Source organism: Salvelinus fontinalis, chromosome 22 (genome assembly GCF_029448725.1).
Source record: "Salvelinus fontinalis isolate EN_2023a chromosome 22, ASM2944872v1, whole genome shotgun sequence".
Classification (NCBI taxonomy): Eukaryota; Metazoa; Chordata; class Actinopteri; order Salmoniformes; family Salmonidae; genus Salvelinus; species Salvelinus fontinalis.
This window is the reverse complement of record NC_074686.1, coordinates 4546861-4561083: the sequence shown is the minus strand read 5'-3', so window position 1 is coordinate 4561083 and position 14223 is coordinate 4546861. Positions and strand designations below refer to the sequence as shown.

Below are 14223 nucleotides of genomic sequence, written 5' to 3'. Positions count from 1 at the left end.
TCACTACTTAATGTGACCACAGAATTCAAGTTTCAGCAAGTCAACTGGATGATTTCATTACCATATAAGGTTTCCAGTCGATGGGGGACGGCAATCATTGTAGTATTACTTTTTGCCCCAATCAAACCCATCCTCCCTACTTATTGTAACAGGAGGATTTTTAGAAGGCTGTGGGGTAATTTTAACGTTCAGTGAATTGTGACAAGCGTTTCAAAAGATCCATACAGTTGTTAACCAAATCATATTCTGTCAATTTGATGAGGTCTATTGAGCTGCTGGGTTCTATTTTATTAGTTATATGTCCCATGTGTTATGATTGAATGATCTTTATACAGGGATAACCTTTCACCCAATAACACTTGAGAGTGAATTGAATTTGTTGGACAGAGGGGGAAAACAACATAATTCAGTATCGCTATTTGACCAGATTACTAATCGAGGTTACAAATTCTAACTTCAGATACACTTTTCTCATAAAACTCTCTTGTCCACATAAGCACATTATTTATTTGAACGTTTGATTCGGAACCCCATTCATTTCCTTTTTCGTTTCCTATCTTGATGAGACATTTAGTCTATGTGGGAAGACACTTGCTGCAACTGTGTCTCAGAAAGTGACATAATTCTGCCTCTATTGTGTCTGGCTCTAGAGAGTCTGTATTTCATCAGTAGGAGGCATCTATTGGCAACAGCTCTGCGCTGGGGCTGAGTAAGATAATCTGTCCCTCACTGCCATGTTCTCACCCTGAGAGCACTATGTGAGCATAACTGAGGGTACCTGGTGCATAGAGGCAGCCTGTCTGAATAATTTAATGTTTACAATCAATTCTGTTCCACAAGGGGAGTGGTCTGCAGTAAGATCGGCGACAGGTCATACAACTGAAATGGCGCTTTTTAACCTTTTATTTACTAGGCAAATCAGTTAAGGAAAAATTCTTATTTACAATAAATGGCTTCCCCGGCCAACCCTAGCGACACTGGGCCAATTGTGCGCCGCCCTATGGGACTCCCAGTCACGGCCGGTTGTGATACAGGCTGGAATTGAACCAGGGTCTGTAGTGACGCATCTAGCACTGAGATGCAGTGCCTTAGACCGCTACGCCACTCAGGAGCCCCCAGCTTGATACAGTTAAGGGGGTTGGGATAATAGAAGAGCGTAAGGGAGTGCCTGTACTGTATGTGTGTTTGCAGTTACATATTTCTTATAGTTTTGGGTTGTTTTTACTGTGACACGCACACACACACACTTCTTTTCGCTGACATGATAATCCCATCCTTTTATAGCAGGTGTTATCTTTGGCAAACCTCACAGGTTTCTTCAACACCTGACCTGACCCTTTGATACTCTCTCTCTGGGAGAGTTAGGAAGGCTTTTTAATGAAGTGAAAGATTTACTTGATTACTTTATTCAGGTAATTTCTACCCCTCTCTCAGGACCTCTTTTCCATCAATGCTTATGTCTATGCCCAGAAGCCTCAGCTGGACATCCACAGTTTTGAGGGAAACTTCACAAGGGTAAGTGGCTCACTGATGTCACACTGTCAAACAAATGTGAAAGGTACATGACATGAACACAAAAATAGGATCAACATCACAAAGGGATATACCACGTTGACAAATGGCAACAATAAAGAATAGTGTGAGCAGCAGCAGTATCTCCAGGAGGCTTGGTGCTGACATCACAGGAAGGTCCTCCCTGCTCTCCTCCATCCGTCCCTTCACTTATTTTATTTTATTAATAGCAGATTAGTGCAGCCCCCAGAGAGAGTAGAGCCCCAACACAGAGGGGCTTTGTGTATCGCCTTCACTCTTGGCCACACACCAGGCTTAGTGAGCGAGCACTTCCTCTGCTCTCATTCATCCTCCGCTCTGCTCCGCGGCCTTCCTTTGCATAACGTGTACTTTTAGTCCCGGCCATTCCCACTGGCCCCCTTCAACTAAACGTACCTATTTATGAGGCTTTCCTTCCTCAAGACGGATATGAAGCTTTGTTTCTTTCTGTGTTCCCTACTTCTACATTCAGTGGTTGGACTGAGAACGATGTGGGAAATGATGTCAATGTCAGAGCGGGCGAGCGTTCAGCCAACCTGCCATTTTATTTTTCATGCACCTTTTCCCCTGCTTTAATGAATTGACCGGATGTGGGCGCTTGGGTATCATAGTTATCATATCAGGCATGCAATTTGAGCTGAAATCGGAGCCTCGGCCTCGGGCACTCATTCTGACTCGAGCTGTTTTCAGTGTACGTCTTTATTTAAAAGCGTCGGGGGTGGGGGTACTACTCTGAAACGAGGCCCTCTGGGGGCTTATGTATCACTGAAATCTCATCTGCAACCCCCCCCAGGACTCTTTTTAAAGGAGCCTTTCCCCACTATCGCCACATCTAGTGAAAGTATCGATAAGGGAGTATGTAGCTACAGTTTGTAGCTCAGACCCATGATAGCAGGTGCTTATGGTACTGAATGGCAGTCTGGTATTCTGACTGCACCGTCTAAGGATGGGTGGTTAGGTATCACCCTATAAAGTAACCTTTTACTACTTGAATGTTGAGCAAAGATAAACATATTTTTGAATTTTCCCCTCTAGGAAGACGGTGACCCACAAATCCATGAGAGTTTGAGCATTGACCACACCCTTTGGGCCAGCACTATTGTGGCATCTGGTAAGTTAAAAAAACTTCTCAACTGTGTGGTTTATGATATGCTTACTGTCAAAGGCCAAGATGGGTAAACTCTTAATTTTCATTTTGCATCCGAAGTTTGCAATTAAGCTTTATCTAGACATTTCTGATGTGTAGTTGTTTATGACTTGGAATCACATTTTCCATCCAACCCAAGTAGTGAGATACAATGCTGTGGAAATGGGAGATGTAAATACATTTCAATTAAAGGTGTGAGCTTAGTGTGTAACTTTCTCCTACCTCCTCCTACCTCTCCTACCTCAGCCTGCTAAGCCACACCACAGTTGTCTCAGTAGAAAGTGTTTGACGCTTTCTCTGTCATCTTCTCCACACCATTGATCTGCGGTGTCCCTCTCTCCCTTGGCCTGACCTTGAACACAAAAACCCACATCCTTTATTGCCCCCAACCCACCTTTACGTACACACACCTAACTTAGACCTCTGACATCATTCTTGTAAGGCTTTGTCATTGTCCACCACATAACTCTCCTTGGCTTTCATCAGAAGGACACTCGATAGACTTAGGTCTTTGTCTGGGACTGGTAAAGCACTCCTCAGATGATCACGGTTTTGCTCTATCAGGTGTGATAAGTCAAGTTGTGAGTTATTCACATGTTTAAATGAAAACTCGTCTGTGCCAAAACCATGTGTCACATTTTTGCCCTTTTATCTTCAGTCAAGGTGATTCATTACATTTGATTTGTTTGTTCACTGAATGTTCTCTCCTCCTCACCTAATCTTTCACAGTTTTTCCCTTTTTCTCACCCAGTCGTGTCCTCCCTCTCTCTCTCCCTCTTAGCCTTTTTAGTTGGGGGATTGCATGGGCTGTATTTAAGTTTATTAGTGGTCTTGCTCTCCCATTTAAGCTCATTTAATATTAATGGCACATTCGTCTTCTGTAATAAGGGTGCCTTAATGAATCTGCAAATAAAGATGGTGGAGTATCGATTGGCTTTTAAGAGCTGCTTCCATGGGAAGAGTCCGGCCAGGGACCAGGAGCCTAGCACATTAAACCTCTGTCTCTGTCTGTGGGGCTACAAGCATAGAGCATAGCCGCTCTCTGCACTTTGCATTATTTTTCTACACCTTTATTTAACTAGGTAAGTCAGTTAAGAACAAATTCTTATTTTCAATGACGGCCTAGGAACAGTGGGTTTAACCGCCTCGTTCAGGGGTAGAACGACACATTTTTACCTTGTCAGCTCGGGGATTCGATCTTGCGACCTTTCGGGTTACTAGGCCAACGCTCCAAAAACTAGGCTACCTGCCGCCCGCTTACTTGACAAAGATGAGTCTGAAATGTGTGTGTGTTCCAGTTAATGAGCAGCATTGTTTTCCTGTCTCTCTGTTTGACAGGCACAGTGATAGGGGTGGTGATCTACACAGGAAAAGAGACCAGGAGTGTACTGAACACGTCCTCGCCCAAGAATAAGGTAAAGGTTTTTTTTGTGTACAGGCCGAAAGAAGTTGCAGATTTGTGTGTGTTTTTATATGTGCTTTTGTGTAAGAGACTTGTATGGACAGATAGCCCATAACGTTACACCAAATATAACCTCTCTATTTTATATAAAGGGTTTCTTTGGGGTTTTGGCAATGAGGCCCTTTAACTGCTTCCCCAGAGTGAGATGAATTCATTGATACCATTTTTATGTCTGCATGTTGTTTGAAGGAAGTTGCTAACTAGCGTTAGCGCAATTGTTAACTAGCGTTAGCGCAATGACTGGGAATCTATGGGTGTCTGCTAGCATGCTAGTACATACCCATTGCTAACTAGCATTAGCGCAATGACTGGAAGTCTATGGGTGTCTGCTAGCATGCTAGCAGACACCCATAGACTTCCAGTCATTGCGCTAACGCTCGTTAGCACTGGCTCTTGAAACTACCTCGAACTTCCTTCATACTAGACACGGAGACATAAAAATGGTATCCACGAGTTCATCTGCCTCTGAGGAAGTAGATAAAGGGCCTCATTGCCAAAATCCCGAAGTATCCCTTTAAGGCTCCCTTCATTAATGATGTACAGTAAGCACCTACAAAAAAACTGAAATGTTGTCATACCATTTATAAAATTTCAGTGGTGACAGATTTGTAAGATTATAAGCCTCAAAAGTTTCAAGGCCCGTACAGCATTGAGAACCACAAAACTCCTCTCTCCGTTCCGCTGCCTTTCTCTAATCAGTAATCAATCACTGATGACCTGTCAATTCTAAAGGTCACCCCCATGCTAATTAACCTGGAGGGAAATGAACCAACCCAGGATTTAAATTACATTTTCAGCACAAAGTTAATCCTGCAGAATCCCCATTGAGCGTTTATTCTCCCCAGAACGAGGAGATTAATGGAAATGCGTTTCTAAATATAAGATTTCAAACCCAAGATCTTCAGATTAGATGGACGCGGGTCAGCTGATAGAGGGCTATCGATTTAGATCCCGCTGTCTGGCACTGTTTTGGCAACAGTAGAAGGAAGAATATCTCTGGCATGCACTGATATGTATATAGAGTTCTTACCTAAAGATCTTTGCCACAACCACACTCTTCTGTGTTAACCTTTTTGTTGGTTGACACACTCCTCACTATGGACATTTTTTGACACAAGTTCCTTTTAATAAGATCCCTGATGTTGCCGGTCGAACAGCAAGGGACAGTGTTTTGTGTAAGCTCCGCGGCTGAGAGGAATTCAATATTTCAAGGAGATGTCAGAAGTGCCAATATGGAGACTGAGATTGGGGAGAAAGTCAATACAGTGTGGCTAAAGTCACAAGAAGGTTTTTGCCTCATAATCTATTGTGACACAAGCCAGCACAATGCACTTGATCTGAGTGACAGGACATCAGGTGTAGCTTCACTCTTTTTATTTGGATGTTGTTTGAACAGAACATCAACATTCTGTGATGTGAGACATTCCCCAACGTCTGTTCCTCATCGAACCCTGTTTATGCAAGATCTTCTGAACTTATTATTTCCACCGGTGCTTCACAGAGCACATTGGCAGTTACTAGAATGTTTAACATGATATACAAAAAGATCTGAAATACTTTCTCTGTTTTGTCTTTTTCCCTTTTCTTTTAAGCACAATCATGTGGAATGTTACTGATTATACTACCTGCTTGTTATTTTTGCCATGGTCTTAGTGTTAGGATTCTTTGGCTTTTGCTCAATGAATATGCATGTCTCAGGGCTGTAATTCATCATCAAATTTCACACAAACACAGCCGTGCAGCCAGATTAAATAATTCCTTTCACTTTTAATGGGTTTGGGATGAATGGAGTAAAATATGCACTTTTATTCATTGATAGCATCTTTAGGTTGAGGTAATTGAGTCCTTTCCCCCCCCTGACTGAATGAATAGTGACTTCATCTGATCCTCAGCGAGCCTCAGAAAGTGAAGGTTGGTCCATTGTTCAGGCAAAAGGGTATCCTTTGCTTTTCAGCCATTAAACTGTGTCCTCTGTCTTAAATTTTTCTTAATTTTAATCTACCAAACCCCCTATTTTTCTCAATAGCTCAAGCATGAACCATGTAGTGAGGCACTGGGGTGGGGAGGATATTTCTACCCCCCTCTACAGCGGGGGTTTAACTACAGCAGATAAGTCAGTCACTGCTCTCTCAGTGTTCTCAGTTCTCTGGGGAATGGGGCTGGTAGGGGCTTAGCAGCACTGGAATTCACCTGCTTTATATACACCCCCCCCCATCCTCCTCCTCCCCCCTTTTCAATCCAAGTTCCTTTATTTAGGGGGAGATGTTATGGTTTGCTGTTTTTGTTTGCATGGTGCGGAGATGAAAGACCTCTGTGTTCGGTGCTTTGCTGCGAGCCCTGCCAGAGAGGGGAAGGGCACCTCTTTTTTTGACATCATTTTCCCACATGCTCCATTGGCTGAGCGATGTACTTGAGAAATAAAAGAAAACTTGGGACCTTTTGAAGGGAAAAGCCATTTCAATATGGGAACTTTCTCTTTTTTTGGCTCCTTTCTGTGGTATTCAAGGAGGTTTGTGACAATGCAGTTTATGGTTTACCAGGAAGTGCCACCAAGAAACTCATCTCTGCCCAACAACACGGTTTGCATGATAAAAGACTGTGGTGGAGACTTTCGCCTGATTATTCCCGTGTTTTTCACCCTTGACGTAATAAGGTTGAGGAACTCATTATGCTAGGAGGGGATAAAAAAAATAAAAAAAAGTCCTCTCTTGAAAGTGAGACTTAAGAAATGGCTTAAGCATTATTTGCCTATCAGTACCTAGCTTTATAAGTTCATACACTAGGGAGCCTGCTGTCTCTATATGAAGGAATAATTCTATATGAATGCCTCTGTCAATCCTACAGCTATTGTCAGCAGTAATCATGCGCCTATGAACCTGAGCACTGAGGCGGTTTGCCCTCGTAGGAAGTCCACTGTGTACACCTCACCCTGCACTATCAGCTCAAACACAACCATCATGGTCATGTCTCTCTGATGAGCCTAGCAGTTTAGCAATAAAAACAATCAATAATCCCAGAAAAGTGCAAAAAAAATGCCCACAACATATGTATCCTAAGAAACAAGGTAAATGAAATCGATAACTTGCTAGTAACCAGGTTTGGGTAGGTTACTTTCTAAATGTAATTTGTTAGTTACTAGTTACCTGTCAAATTGTAATCGGTAACTTTTGGATTACCCAAACTCAGTAACGTAATCTGATAACGTTCCATTACTTTTAGATTAATTTCCCCTTAAGAGGCGTTAGAAGAGACACATGAATGTTACCAATTGAACGACATCTATTGCAGGATAAATCAATGTTAAAGTTTACATAGCTGGCCATATATGGTTGTTAAATTTTACTTTATGGGTTGGTTATGTAGGCTTCGTCTAACACAGATTGGGCAAGATAGATTTGACAAGTCGGTTAGGACATCTACTTTGTGCATGACACAAGTAATTTTTCCAACAATTGTTTACAGACAGATTATTTCACTTAAAATCCACTGTATCACAATTCCAGTGGGTCAGAAGTTTACATACACTAAGTTGACTGTGCCTTTTAAAGAACTTTAAAATGTTCAGAAAATGATATCATGGTTTTAGAAGTTTCAGATAGGCTACTTGACATCATTTGAGTCATTTTGAGGTGTACCTGTGGATTTTTTTTCAAGGCCTACCTGCCTCTTTGCTTGACATCATGGGAAAATCAACAGAAATCAGCCAAGACCTCAGGAAAAAAATGGTAGACCGCCACAAGTCTGGTTCATCCTTGGGAGCAATTTCCAAGGTACCTGAAGGTACCACGTTCATCTGTGCAAACAATAGTACGCAAATATAAACACCATGGGACCACGCAGCCGTCATACTGCTCAGGAAGGAGAAGGGTTCTGTATACTAGAGATGAACATACTTTGGTGTGAAAAGTGCAAATCAATCCCAGAACAACAGCAAAGGACCTTGTGAAGATGCTAGAGGTAACAGGTACAAAAGTATCTATATCCACAGTAAAACAAGTCCTATATCGACATAACCTGAAAGGCTGCTCAGCAAGGAAGAAGCCACTGCTCCAAAACCGCCATAAAAAAAACCTGACTCAGTTACACCAGCTCTGTCAGGAGGAATGGGCCAAAATTCACCCAACTTATTGTGGAAAGCTTGTGGAAGGCTACCCGAAACATTTGACCCAAGTTAAACAATTTAAAGGCAATGCTCCCAAATACTAATTGAGTGTATGTAAACTTCTGACCCACTGGGAATGTGACGAAAGAAATAAAAGCTGAAATAAGTCATTCTCTCTACTAATTATTCTTACATTTCACATTCTTAAAATAAAGTGGTGATCCTAACTGACCTAAGACAGGGAATTTTTACTAGGATTAAATGTCAGGAATTGTGAAACTGAGTTTAAATGTATTTGGCTAAGGTGTATATACATTTCCGACCCACCACTGCGACCTGTATGCTCTCGTCGCCTGGACCTTACTATATATTCGTCGCCAGATCCACTGGCAGGTCATCTATAAGTCTTTGCTAGGTAAAACTCTGCCTTATCTCAGCTCATTGGTCACCATAACAACACCCACCCGTAGCACGTGCTCCAGCAGGTATATCTCACTGGTCATCCCCAAAGCCAACACCTACTTTGGCCGCCTTTCCCTCTTGTTCTCTGCTGCCAATGACTGGAACGAATTGCAAAAATCGCTGAAGTTGGAGACTTATATCTCCCTCACTAACTTTAAGCATCAGCTCTCTGAGCAGCTTACCGATCGCTGCAGCTGTACACAGCCCATCTGTAAATAGCCCATCCCCTAGCCAGTCTCCAGATCTCAACCCCATAGAAAATCTTTGGAGGGAGTTGAAAGTCCGTGTTGCCCAGCAACAGCCCCAAAACATCACTGCTCTAGAGGAGATCTACATGGAGGGATGGGCCAAAATACCAGCAACAGTGTGTGAAAACCTTGTGAAGACTGACAGAAAACGTTTGACCTCTGTCATTGCCAACAAAGGGTATATAACAAAGTATTGAGAGAAACTTTTGTTATTGACCAAATACTTATTTTCCACCATAATTTGCAAATAAATTCATAAAAAATCCTACAATGTGATTTTCTGGGATTTTTTTTCCTCATTTTGTCTGTCATAGTTGAAGTGTACCTATGATAAATTACAGGCCTCTCATCTTTTTAAGTGGGAGAACTTGCACAATTGGTGGCTGACTAAATACTTTTTTGCCCCACTGTAGGAGAAATAGGGTGAGATTGGTTAATCTGAAAGAGGGGAGTGAGGCTAGCGGTGGATACATTTTGTGTATGCAGAAAATCATCGCAGAAAGATTAGGATTTGACTAAAGGCACATTTGAAATTTAATGAACCCATCGCAGCTTAACCATGCCTGGCGAGAAGAGGCCCCCGAGAACGGTTCTCATCCGCTTCCTACGATGTACAGTCCGGGACAAGGTACTTTTAGTGGGAATTCGGTCAGCTGTCTTTTTTCCCGGACCTGTCCAAGGAACTGGCAATGAAGAGGAAGAAGTTTGTAACGGCAAAGAAATGTTACTGCTACTTGCTATCTACATCCCTGCTGTTTGAAAAACCTCAATCTTCCCTGTGACCTGCCCTATGTGGAACTGCGAGGAGTAACAGTGTCATGACGTGACTATCATTAATCTGATGACTGTTATTTATCGAATCAAACTAATTATGTTTAATTGTTACTCGATTTTAAATTATTCATGTAACAATTAACTCATTAGGAATTTGGGGCACCACGGGAAGAGTTGTTTAACGAGTTACTATCTCCCGACTTAAACTCTAAAGATATACAGATATCTCTTACATCAATAAGTCAATTATTAATTATTACCTCATCAGTCTCATTCTGAACATCGCATAATCGTTTTGAATATTCAGTACCACACACATTGATTTAATCGTTTATTTATTAACTAACGAAGTAATAACACAGAATACCCATACACACTTAAATGACAAGTCCCTAGTGTACTGACACGATATGATGGTTTGTTACACAATGGAAAGGGGGTGGGGAAAGATGGAGAGACAGAGGGTCAACCTATCGTACATACATTTGGAAATTACGCTCACAGTAACCAGAGTACTTAGCACCCTACCGCTCATTTGGATTAGAAATGCAATATATTTACGCGTAGATGTCTTTCTCTCTTGTCTCTCTGTTGAAACCAATCGATCCTTCTCTGTGTAGTGGCTCATTGGCAAAGTGAGCAAACTTAGACAGGAAATGCCAACAACGAACAGTGATGCATCCATGCATTAAAAAAATGAAAGGAAAGCATTGCAAGTTTGAATTGTGTAAAGTTAGTGTGGGAGAGGTGGAAAAATTGTTATCGATCAACAAACCTCCTGGCATTGACAACTTAGATGGAAAGCTACTGAGGATGGTAGGTAGCTGACTCTATAGCCACTCCTATCTGTCATATCTTTAATCTGAGCCTAGAGGAAAGTCTTTGTCCTCAGGTCTGGAGGGAAGACAACGTTATTCCGCTACCCAGGAGTGGTAAAGCGGCCTTTCCTGGTTCTAACAGCAGACCTATAAGCTTGCTGCCAGCTCTTAGCGACCTGTTGGAAAAAATAGTGTTGACCATAACCTAGAGTTTAGAGAATACCAAGAGTGTGCAAAGCTGTCAGCAAGGTGGCTACTTTAAATAATCTAAATTATAAAATATATTTTGATTTAACACACTTTTTTGTTACTACATGATTCCATATGTGTTATTTCATAATTTTGATGTCTTCACTATTATTCTACAATGTAGAAAATAGTAAAAGTAAAGAAAAACCCTTGAATGAGTAGGTGTGTCCAAACGTTTGACTGGTACTGTAGCTCCAGAGTTCTTTGTGGAGATGGGAGAACCTTCCAGAAGGACATCCATCTCTGCAGCACTCCACCAATCAGGCCTTTATGGAAGAGTGACCAGACGGAAGCCACTCCTCAGTAAAAGGCACATGACAGCCCGCTTGGAGTTTGCCAAAAGGCACCTAAAGGACTCTCAGACCATGAGAAACAAGATTCTCTGGTCTGATGAAACCAATTCTTTGGCCTGAATGCCAAGCGTCACATCTGGAGGAAACCTGACACCATCCCTATGGTGAAGCATTGTGGTGGCAGCATCATGCTGTGGGGATGTTTTTCAGCAGCAGGGACTGTCAGACTAGTTAGGATCGAGGGAAAGATGAACAGAGCAATTTACAGAGAGATCCTTAATGAAAGGAGTGGCTTTGGGACAAATCTGTGAATGTCCTTGAGTGGCCCAGCCAGAGCCCGGACTTGAACCCGATCGAACATCTCTGGAGAGACCTGCAAATAGCTGTGCCGCAACGCTCCCCATCCAATCTGACAGAGCTAGAGGGGATCTGCAGAGAAATAATGGGAGAAACTCCCAAATACAGGTGTGCCAAGCTTGTAGCGTCATACCCAAGAAGATTTGAGGCTATAATCGCTGCCAAAGGTGCTTCAACTAAGTACTAAATACTAATATAAATGTGATATACATTTTTATTTTTAATTCATTTGCAATAATTTCAACAACAAAAAATTATGGGGTATTGTGTATAGATTGAGGGGGGAAAACATATGTAATTTAAAAATAAGTCTGTAACGTAACAAAATGTGGAAAAAGTCAAGGGGTCTGAATAATTTCCGACTGCAGTGTTGGTTTTATTGGACTCCAACTAAGACTTCGTAAGATGGGGCTGACCAACATTTCTCTGTGTTGGAAATGCCAAAAAGACACTTGGACATTTTTACATGCAATATGGGAATGTACTACCTTTCTGGAAGGATGTTTTGAAATATCTGGAGGAAAGGTCGGGGATACCAATTCCCGTTTCACTGATATGTCTCTTGGGCGATAGAACAGAGTTGCTTAATGTAACGAATTTGCACTGATCATTGTCGATATCGTTACAGCAGCTAGAGTAATCCTTAGAATTTGGAAGGGTCATGCCACACTTACTCTGAAACAGTGGATAGAATAAATGTTGGAGGTTAGCATCTTATGAACAAATGCTTGCTAGGATCACTTGTAGAAACAAAAATTCTAGAAGCTGGATACCTTTTTATTTGTATGGTTGTTTCTAAGACTGGGAGTTGATGACTTGAACCCGTTTAGTTCTGTAATGTAGCTAGTGAGATACTATTTGACTGTGTGCTATGTTGGAGGATATGTCTGGATGTCATACTCAATGTGTTTATGCTGTACAATGTTTTTTTTGTTAACAAAAAACTAAACTATACTATAAATTAAATAAAGAATGATAGTAAAAAGTTCTGGAGTATCTTCAATGAAATTTTGGGCAAAAATGCCAACTGTGCTCCATCATTCATTGAATCAGATGGCTCATTCATCACAAAACCCACTGATATTGCCTACTACAAATTCTGAAAGACAATCATTGTAATTTTGAATTCTGTAAAGTGAGTGTGTAGGAGGTGCAAAAAGTGTCTATCGACAATGACAAGCCACCTGGGTCTGACAACTTGAATGGAAAATTAGTGAGGATAATAGTGGACGATATTACCACTCCTATTTGCCATATCTTCAATCCAAGCCTACAAGAAAGTGTGTGCCCTCAGGCCTGGAGGGAGGTAACAGTAATTCTGCTACCCAAGAATAGTAAAGCCCCCTTTACTGGCTCAAATAGCTGACCAATCAGCCTGTTACCAACCCGTAGTAAACTTTTGGAAAGAATTGTGCTTGACAAGATACAATGCTATTTTACAGCATTCAAATTGACAACAGACTTTCAGCACACTTATAGGGAAGGGCATTCAACATGTACGGCACTTACACAAATGACTGAGGATTGGCAGAGAGAAATTGGTGATAAAAAGATTGTGGGAGCTGTTTTGCTGCACAGTGTGTCTTTTGACATCCATCAGTCTGCTGCTGGAAAAATGTGTGTTGTGGCTTTACACCCCCTGCTATATTGTGGATAAAGCTTTACCTGTCTAACAGAACACAGAGGATGTTCTTTAATGGAGGCTTCTCCAACATAATCCAGGTAGAATCAGGAATTCCCCAGGGCATCTGTCTAGGCCCCTTTTACTTTTTTCAATCTTTGCAAATGACATGCCACTGGTTTTGAGTATGCGGATGACTCGACACTATACACGTCAGTCAATACAGCAATACACTTAACAAAGAGCTGCAGTCCGTTTTAGAATGGGTGGCAAGAAATATATTAGGTGGCAATATAAAATGTTAGTCCTAAATATTTCATAAACAAATCCTTCACTAAACCCTAACCCTCAACTAAATGTAATGAATAATGTGTGAATTGAGCAAGTTGAGATGACTAAACTGCTTGGAGTAACACTGGATTGTTAACTGTCATGGTCAAAATATATTAATGGAGCAGTAGCTAAGATGGGGAGAAGTCTCTCCATAATAAAGCACTGCTCTGCCTTCTTAATAATGCTATCAGCAAGGCAGGCCTTAGTTTTGTCGCACATGGACTACTGTCCAGTCGTGTGGTCAGGTGCCATAAAGAGGGACTTACAAATTACAATTAGCCCAGAACAGGGCAACACGGCTGGCCATTAAATGTACTTGGAGAGCTAACGTCAATCTCTCCTGGCTCAAAGTAGAGGAGAAATTGACTTCATCACTACTTGTATTTGTGGGAAGTATTTACATGTTGAATGCACCGAGCGGTCTGTTTTAACCTCTCTGGGATATGTGGGACGGTAGTGTCCCACCTGGCCAACATCCAGTGAAAATGCAGAGCGACAAATTCAAATAAATTACTATAAAAATTTAACTTTCATGAAATCACACATTCAATATACCAAATTAAAGCTACACTTGTTGTGAATCCAGCCAACGTGTCAGATTTCAAAAATGCTTTACGGCGAAAGCAAACAATGCTATTATCTGAGGATAGCACCCCAGCTAACAATCACAGACCAACATATTTCAACCCTCCCGGTGCGACACAAAACGCAGAAATAAAGATATAATTCATGCCTTACCTTTGATGAGCTTCTGTTGGCACTCCAATATGTCCCATAAACATCACAAATGGTCCTTTTGTTCGATT

The 14223-nt window shown here is 41.5% G+C and overlaps 1 protein-coding gene across 2 annotated transcripts in view; it reads left to right on the top strand.

Moving 5' to 3' along the window:
• Positions 1 to 14223, top strand: part of atp9b (ATPase phospholipid transporting 9B) — a 52910-nt gene that overhangs the window by 13531 nt on the left and 25156 nt on the right. For both annotated transcript variants that reach the window (XM_055875962.1, XM_055875963.1), the window contains exons 9-11: positions 1435 to 1515; positions 2587 to 2662; positions 4037 to 4113. In XM_055875962.1, coding sequence (XP_055731937.1) covers positions 1435 to 1515; positions 2587 to 2662; positions 4037 to 4113 — 234 coding nt within the window. The remainder of the gene's footprint in view (positions 1 to 1434; positions 1516 to 2586; positions 2663 to 4036; positions 4114 to 14223) is intronic.